Genomic DNA, 9,158 nt, shown 5'->3' on the forward strand with positions numbered 1-9,158 from the left:
ATTTTTGTGAATTTGGCGTGCCATAGTAAACAAGTAGAAGTGGACTTAACCGCAACTAACCCAAGACAATACTTTGCTCTCCCTACCGATCAACTTTAGTTATCTCTATATATTTAATTTAGTAAGAAGTATTTTAGACACCTATATGGAGATAAATCCATTATTTCAAAGGTTTGTTAGGTGAACTTATGTATAACCAAAAGAGGATTTTTATCTTGCAGATAATCTGATCTCTGTAATAATCAACGGCCGACAATTTTGCTACCTTTTTATGATATTTAAGTGACTTATGATTGCATTCTATTTATCTTAATGAGGTTCGAAACAAGCTTTTAAGGAGATTTCGCTTTAGACCTTTATTTCTAAAATTCTGCATCATTTTTATGTTCAAACATTAAAGTTGGATTCTACAATGCAAATTAAACTGAATCCAATAATATAAGCGGTTTAATTCAATCCAAATAGGATTAATCCATGAATTACATTTGTGACAGTATGTTTTGTTAAAGAAGAAAATGATCAATTTTCACTTTGGAAAATATATGTGGGACTTCAAAGTCTGAAGGTGACGCCAAAGTCCGATGGTCTCGCCAAACCCCGATGGTCTGCGCCAAGCCATCGAAGTTTGTTGTCGGTAAGGACGCCAAAGTCCGATGGTCACGCCAATGTCCGATGGCCTTTTCCTATGAGACGTGATGCGCTAAAGTGCAATGGTCTGACACGCCAAAGTCCGATGTTGCGGAGAAACAATTAACTTTGATGACGTCAGATAATTCGACGTCAATCACTGACGCCGTTGTCCTGCATTCAACAGCCATCATTTTTATTCGTTCGCGCATTCAATTTTATTGCTTTTGTGTATTGCTTTCACCCTCCATAGATATTAGAATTAGTTCTTGCATACCACTCGAATGATTAGATCTAGTCATTGCTTCGCTCACACCCGAGATATTTAGGGTTAGTCCTAGAAAAACTCGTCGAGTGTACAGGGTTAGGTTTACATCCACCCAAATTATTTAGGTTATACACACTTTTCGAATGATTAGGGTTAGTTTTTGCACCTATCCGAGAGATTAGGGTTAGTTTTCGCATGATGATATAAACCTTGGCCTGGCGCGGCATTGAGGTTTGGTGCAGTAGTAGTATGACGTAATAAACCTTAATTAATTTCCTCAGCATCGGACTTTGGCGTGTTAGATCAACAGGGAATGGCGCAGGCCATCAGACTTTTATTAATCATTATGAATCCTGAATATCTTAAAAGTTTATCTTTGCATATAATTTAATGAATCATATTTAAATTTACTAGACAAATAAATAATCTGGTTTACGGTGTGACCGTTGGGGCGAGAGCAGTTATGTACTATCATAAACTTACATATGTACTGTCTGTCATTCAAGAAAGAAGAAAACAAAACAGTAAAAAGGAATCACTTCCCAAGCATCGGGATCGAGATTCCGAATTTCACGGAAGTTTCCGACAAAATCGGAAATATCCGAACCGTTGAAGTGACGAAAGAATGACGTCAGATAAAAAGGTCCTGTTGACTTGAGCGCAAACGATAGTTTTATGGCATGGCGATTGCATTAAATCGTTGTTTGTAATTTGTTGTTATGTTTTAGCCACCATGTTCCTATGCACCGCAAAGGATTATTGGGAATAAAGAATGTTTTCACGTGGACTCATAAATATTTCTTGGAACAATGTGCAGATTTCAACCCGAATTTCCTCCATTCGTACACGTTAGTCTACTGAGCTCGCTACGCGAGCGGCGCTTCGCGCCGCCTCGATGCGCTCGCTATAAATTGCGTTCACTTTACAATTCCTTATTTGATTACAAAGGATCAAATTATTCAAATATAATTCATTTTTCTTCACGACACGCATTTTCATGTGTAAAACCTTGGATATTTAGCTAGTTATTTTCCAATCAGGAGAAACAAGACATGAAATTTTTACCAATTTAAATTGGAGACATTTTGTTTCAAAACTTCTCTGGGGGTAATATTAATGATAAATCACTGCTCATTAACTTTAAGAATGTCATTATATGTTGACGGTGCGACCGTTAGAGCGAGCGCAAACTCTTCTGTTGTTTTAATTTAGATCGGGCTCGTCAAACCGCACGTGACATTTGGTGCGTCTAGACTCTGACGTCATACGACGTCGTATGTAAGTTACAAATACCAAGAAAAAACTGAACAGTGCTGAAAGTTAATGAAAAAAGTTACGTTTATTTTTTATCTTCAATATGTATCCATTTAATCAAGGCGAGTAAACTTTTTGTTGGACATTTGTCGTCATTCTCGCGAGAACGCAACTTTACTAAGTGATGCATTGTGGGTCAAAATAACTGCAGCAAAAAATTTCAAAGAATGAATGTGCAGTAGTCCGAATTTTCTCTTCGCCCAGGTGTTGTCGTTAGAGCTCGCAGTGCTCGCTATTAAAACCATTTCTATTATAATCTTGCAGCTGCAGTTACTGGTGTGAAGATGTATATGGTGCAGCGCACTTGCATGTTATCCCTGGAAAACGACTCAGACTTTACGCTTATAAATCCACAAATGTATGAAAAAGAGACGAATTCAAAGAAAGAGACAATCTGCAAGGGCGAAGACATAGTTTTAAAGTACACTACTGAAGGCACCAGTGAGTTTACCTTCTGTATATAGTTACATTGAATGAGTTTATGAGCCAAAGATATAATTGCGTTCATTGTACAGTTCCTCATTTGTTAAAAAGGGTCAAATTCAATGAACCGGTCACCATTGCACTCATTTTGATGTTTAAACTTCTAACATCATGGTTTTTACGTCGAACCCAATGTCACCAATTAAACAAAGGCTGGGCACATTAATAGAGGGTCTACATAAAATTACCTGAATAAGTGTTCAGTTTCACACATATACATATACAGATTCAATACATCAACTCATATGTGATGTGGAAGAGGTAACAAGATCTGTGTTTTCGTTCACATCGCTCCGTAAAAACTAAACCATTTAAGTTAAACATAGGTTATGTATACAGTACTTTAATGACTTGTATGTTACTTAAAGCCTTTCACACGAAATATAATTAAAAAGCTTTCATTTGTCTGAATTTTGTTTAAAAGCCAATTTTCAGACGCGTTTGACTGACACAGAATAGTTATCATATTTTTATGTGAAATTCTACAGGTACATATAGTTCATGATGTTATTCAGTAAAAAGAAACTTCCTCTTCTACTGAAATAGCTGAGACCTATGGACTTTAAACAACAATCAATCAATCTATTTAAAAAGCAGCTATAAAAAACCGGAGTATATTTAATCAAACTTGGCGACGATTCAGCGTTTTTACTGCTACATATATTGCCATTTGCATGTTATCCATGATTTATAAGAATCCGACAAAATGTTGGTAAATTTTATTAACGACAAAAGCTATACCATACAAGACTCAACATAATTTATTAATATGCACTATATTTAAGTGGGTAATTAAACAGAAAATGAGATTATTTCTTTCAGCACAATACGATTGTATATAGACATAATTTTCTTGCATGATTTTTTTACATATTGAAAAAATACTCTTGCCTATATGGAGCAGAAATATACATGAACAGCCATGATTTCATTATGAGCTTTAGTTAAAAAATCCAGATAAAAATTTAAATTGAAACATCTTTTAAAGATTTTAATTTTGTGAGAAATCTGTTTATTTATGTTATACAAAATGAAACAAATGAACGTTTGCTTGAAAATTATGACACTTATCAAGATTTAAGGAATGAAGCTAATTTCAACTTATGTTATACGATATAACATAACTTGGGGCAGTTTACGCTTTTTAAACCGCGAAGCGGTTTATAAAAATCTAAAGTGTAAACTGACCCAAGTTTTGTTATATCGTATAACATAAGTTGAAATTAGCTTCATTCCTTATAATTTAATTTCAGTATAGACAATAAGACAATTTTTCCTCCAGAATAAGGCTTCAAATTGCGCATTATTTTAAAAGTAACGTCTAGCGGAGTAATACGTTTTTGACGTAACTCATTGTGACGTAGGCAAGTTATGTTATACAAAATATTATATGTTCCTCTGAATGATTCAGCCAATGAAATTGCTTGATGCAAGCAAAATTAAATTATAAATGAATAAATAAAAAATAGGTACATTTTAATCCTTTGTTATTTGGACATTTTAGATTTTGATAAAAATCTATCCGGTGTCCTAACATATGAAGTGGCAGAAAACGGAGAAAACATCGCTATTTTCTGGGGTGTATGGTTCAAGGAAGATAACCAATTTAATGTAGAGGTAAAATTTATGTCTTAGTGTAAAGATAATACGTTCACCGTCTTGTAAATGCGGAATTTCCTGTTTTTCTAATGAAATGTTCTTTTTTTTTGGTTTATAGATAAAAAATGGCTTTACTTGATCCCCCAGTTATCATGATTAAAATCCTCAGCATGAAATGATATTGACTACTCTTCTCAATATTTAATCAATCTAAATCATTTCTTGAATACTCTTACATCTGTTAAGCACGGGCAGGAAAGCACAAATTTAAGCTTTCATTCATTAAAGCTTAAGAGTGTCGACGAATGTTTTATAAAATCACTATTTTGCATGTAGGATATACCAGGGCATAATCAACAAACTAGACAGCGATTCCTATTTTCCATTTAATTTTGTAATTAATAAGTTATATTGTAATTGAAGATTTTTTTTTGAAAAGTCTAATATGTTCAAATTACCCCTGGTCTCCCATATCACTTTCAATAGTCCCCGCCCACTGAAGTCAGACACAAAGTCAAACAAGAATAAGATGCATATTAAGCCTTCTTATATCCTGACATTCGCTCGGCGAAATTTACATTCCGGTAGAATCATCAAGAAATTACCTGAACTATTTTTCAAAGAGAAAATTGATTGAAAAGTATAGTCAGAGTCACCTTTAAGTATGCCATTACCTCCACTAAGAAATGTATTATAAAAGTCAATACTAATGCTCGAAAAAATTCATGCAATAATTTAGACTTAGCTGGTTTCTATATCAATTCCTTTATTTAGACAATACAAGATGGCTGTGATGCATGTTACTAGACTAATCTTTAAAAATTCAGATAACAAGACTGGACGCAGATCAAGGTCTCCATGATAAATTGATGAAAACTGCAAAAACAGCAGTAATTGAAACTGTTCAGGAAAATGGAAATGGATATACAGTAACAGCAACAATGTCTAATGAAACCAAAGCACATCTTCGAGTTGTTATAACTAACAAATGAAGAGGATAATTGGGTAATTTTTGTCGATGCATAACAATTAATAAGGATTTGAACTCTAATGTATGATATCACTGTTTTATAGTGCAAAACATATGATAATATTATTTAGATAATAATATGTCTAATGATACTATGTTCAATTTATCTAAAGAAAGTTCCGAACGGTATAAAGAGAAATATATTTGTTTGTTTGTATCTCATGTTTACCCATGAAAACAATATATTTGACCTAAGAACTTTGAATGTTTGTTGCTATGATTCTCTGTTCTGATTTTTGTATAACATTTGACTAGAACCTTTACAAGTCCTTTGACCTGATGTCCTTACTTTTGTTCTACTGTGTCTTAGCCATAACGTTTATACGACTGGTGCTTGAGAATAAATTTCACAATATTACATGTAAGGTATATTTTTTAACTAGGCTTTTTAAACAATAAATGAAATATTTGTAAAATTACAAAACCAACATTTCAAAACAATCTTAAATTTCAGCTGGAGTTTAATTGAAATAAGATTATTATTTCAATTGAATTAATTGACAAAATTAAAGTACCTTTTGTTGATTGAATAACTAAAAATGTTTGTGAAACGAAAAATATATGTTTATTAAAATTAACATTCATTTTTACCCTTTTACTCCTCAATTTTAAAGGTCAATCCTCTACGTGCTTGACATTGTTTTTTTTTCTAACATTCCAAATATATAAAAACACCAATTTATCCTCTTTTATCCCCGCTTCTCTGAGTATACCGTTAACAATGAAGCTGGGATGTCAACCAATGTAAATAAGTAAGACGACATTGATTGCTTAATGAATTTGTTTCAATCAATCATTTAGTCATATAATATTTACAAACACTCAATATTTTTTTCTCCTTTATTTCCTAGAATGACCATTGCTTTTTGTCAGTTAACAACCTATTAGTACTTAGGATATCACCACTCGACAGATTTTTTTTAAAAAGTGGTTATTCCATCAATGAGAACAATGTACACAATTTTATAATTAATATTGTGATTAATCTGCTGAATCTTAATTTAAAAGGTTTTATAGAGATATAAATACGAGGATTGATCCAAAAGTAATGTCACAACAAACTCATAATAGTCGAGAAAAACAAAGCAACAAAAAATGGACACTATTGAACGTTTAAGCCCGATATTCTCTTCTGATCATTCACTGACCAAACCTCTTCCAAAAAATGAAACAATCCATTAAAAAGTCTCTTGTTTACATTATTTTCTCTGTGAGTCTGATTAATCATCGTAACTGTCTCTATTTGTGATTTCCCCTTTTTGAAGCAAAAATGTATTACAGCTCGTTATGACGTTATTTCCCATTTGGACATTTCTTTTGGGGAATGAATCAGATTAAAATAACAATGTATATCTTCGAAAGTAGCAATGGGATCATTTTCTTTTCAACTAAAGACTACAAAATCACATAAATTTTGTCTTTATAAGAGATATGGACACTGTTTCAGCTGAAAATTTTCAAATTTTTTTTTCCAGTTTTTATGTTTACATATCCTTAACTATAAGGATGTTTCAATGATAATCAAAAATTTGAATTTCAGTTGTCAAAATACAAGATAGATTCAGATCTCCAAACCTTTGTTACATGTAGTTAACAAGGCTCATGTCATGTTTTTGTTTACATGGCTAAATATTTTCAAGAAAGAAGTTAATTCTAAACATTATTAGACTGTTTCTAGTGATTTCCTGAATCTCCTTTTTAGGTCACCTGAGTAAACTCAGGTGACCTATTGCTATCACTTTTCGTCCGTCGTCGTTCGTCGTTCGTCGTGCGTTAACATTTGAACATTTTCAGCTTCTTCTCTGAAACCACTGACCCAATTTCAACCAAATTTTGCATATAGCATCTATGGGTAAAGGGGAACAAAAATTGTGAAGTTCATGGTCCCTGCCCCCCTGGGGCCTGGGGGGTGGGGCAAAAACCACTAAAATTAGTGCAATCTTTAAAAATCTTCTTCTTTACTCCTGGACATCAAGCAGTCAAACTGTTTGCATGATTGTAATCAGCATTGAGTCCTCTACCAAAATTGTGAAATTCATAGCCCCGGGGTCATGGGTTCTAGTGCTAGGGCGGGGCCAAATAAGTATATAGTGAAAATGCATTATTTCTTTGAAAATCTTCTTCTCTGCTACTGGGTATTAAATAAACCTACTAAGTACATAGTTATGATGAGCAAGAGTGCCTCTACCAAAATTGTGAATTTTATGGCCCCAGGGTCAGGGGTTCTGGTGTAAGGGTGGGGCTCTATAGATTATAATAGTGAAATTACATGAATTCTTTGAAAATCTTCTTCTCTGCTCCTGGGTATTAAATAAACTAACTAAGTGCACAGTTATGATGAGCAAGAGTGCCTCTACCAAAATTGTGAATTTTATGGCCCCAGGGTCAGGGGTTCTGGTGTAGGGGTGGGGCTCTATAGATTATATAGTGAAAATTCATGAATTCTTTAAAAATCTTCTTCTCTGCTCCTGGATATTAAATAAACTAACTGAATGCATAGTTATGATGAGCAAGAGTGCCTCTACCAAAATTGTGAATTTTATGGCCCCAGGATCAGGGGTTCTGGTGTAGGGGGGGGGCTCTATAGATTTTATAGTGAAATTACATGAATTCTTTGAAAATCTTCTTCTCTGCTCCTGGGTATTAGATAAACTAACTAAATGCATAGTTATGATGAGCAAGAGTGCCTCTACCAAAATTTTGAATTTAATGGCCCCAGGGTCAGGGGTTCTGGTGTAGGGGGGGGGGGGGGGCGCTATAGATTATATAGTGAAAATTCATGAATTCTTTAAAAATCTTCTTCTCTGCTCCTGGATATTAAATAAACTAACTAAATGCATAGTTATGATGAGCAAGAGTGCCTCTACCAAAACTGTGAATTTTATGGCCCCATAGTCAGGGGTTCTGGTGTAGGGTGGGGGGGGGGGCTCTATAGATTATATGTGAAATTACATGAATTCTTTGAAAATCTTCTTCTCTGCTCCTAGGAATGAAATAAACTAATTACATAGTTATGATGAGCAAGAGTACCTCTTCCAAAAATGTGAATTTTATGGCCCTAGGGTCAGGGGTTCTAGTGATAGGGCGGGGCTCTATTGATTATATAGTGAAAATACATTGAATCTTTGAAAGTTTTCTTCTCTGCTCCTTGGTATTAAGCAGATGAACTACCTATATAGTTATGATGAGCAAGGGTACTAATCTTCCAGAATTGTGAATTTCAAGGCCCCAGGGTCAGGGGTACCATAAAGGAGGGGGGGGGCTGTACTTATATACTGAAACTGGATGAATTGTTCGAAATATGCTCCTTGGTATTAATCAAATATTTTTGAAAAACAAGGGTGCCTTTTCAAAAATTGTGCAATGTGTGGATCTAGGCCTAAGGGTCAGGGGTTCATGTGTGATTGGGGCATTACTGATCATGCTGAATATTACTGATTACTTGAAATGCATTTTTTGTTCCCCTACCCTGTCTATGGGTATTAAGTAAACAAACTAAGCAACTGCTAAGTGTATTGTTATAATGATCAATGGGGCCTCTTTCAAAATTGTGAATGCCATAGCATCTGGATTAAAACATGAATCAAATTCAATCACTGGAAAGTTGTTGCATAATGCTCAGGTGACCTATAAGGCCCATGGGCCTCTTGTTGTTATTAATATGTCATTTTCTAAATGTAAACAAAAACAAGGCACGCACCTTGTTTACATTATGAAGAATTTGAAGTTCAGAATCTCTTTTGTAAGTCAACAAATGATGTTGAAATTTTTGCAGATCATTCAAATTGCTATTTGGAATCGAAAACATTAGAATTTGTTTTTTAAAAATCGGTTAAA

The 9,158-nt window shown here is 34.0% G+C and overlaps 1 protein-coding gene across 1 annotated transcript; it reads left to right on the top strand.

The window, feature by feature from the left end:
* The first annotated feature begins 2,450 nt into the window (after positions 1-2,450).
* LOC134249597 (uncharacterized) lies at positions 2,451-5,313 on the top strand. The gene is made up of 3 exons (XM_062731937.1): positions 2,451-2,650; positions 4,197-4,309; positions 5,119-5,313. The coding sequence occupies exons 1-3, from the start codon at positions 2,494-2,496 to the stop codon at positions 5,281-5,283; spliced, it is 435 nt and encodes a 144-aa protein (XP_062587921.1). The 5' UTR covers positions 2,451-2,493; the 3' UTR covers positions 5,284-5,313.
* Positions 5,314-9,158: the final 3,845 nt, after the last annotated feature.

Source organism: Saccostrea cucullata, unplaced genomic scaffold (assembly GCF_032062105.1).
Source record: "Saccostrea cucullata isolate Sc308-1 unplaced genomic scaffold, CSIRO_AGI_Scuc_v1 ctg1060, whole genome shotgun sequence".
Taxonomy (NCBI): Eukaryota; Metazoa; Mollusca; class Bivalvia; order Ostreida; family Ostreidae; genus Saccostrea; species Saccostrea cuccullata.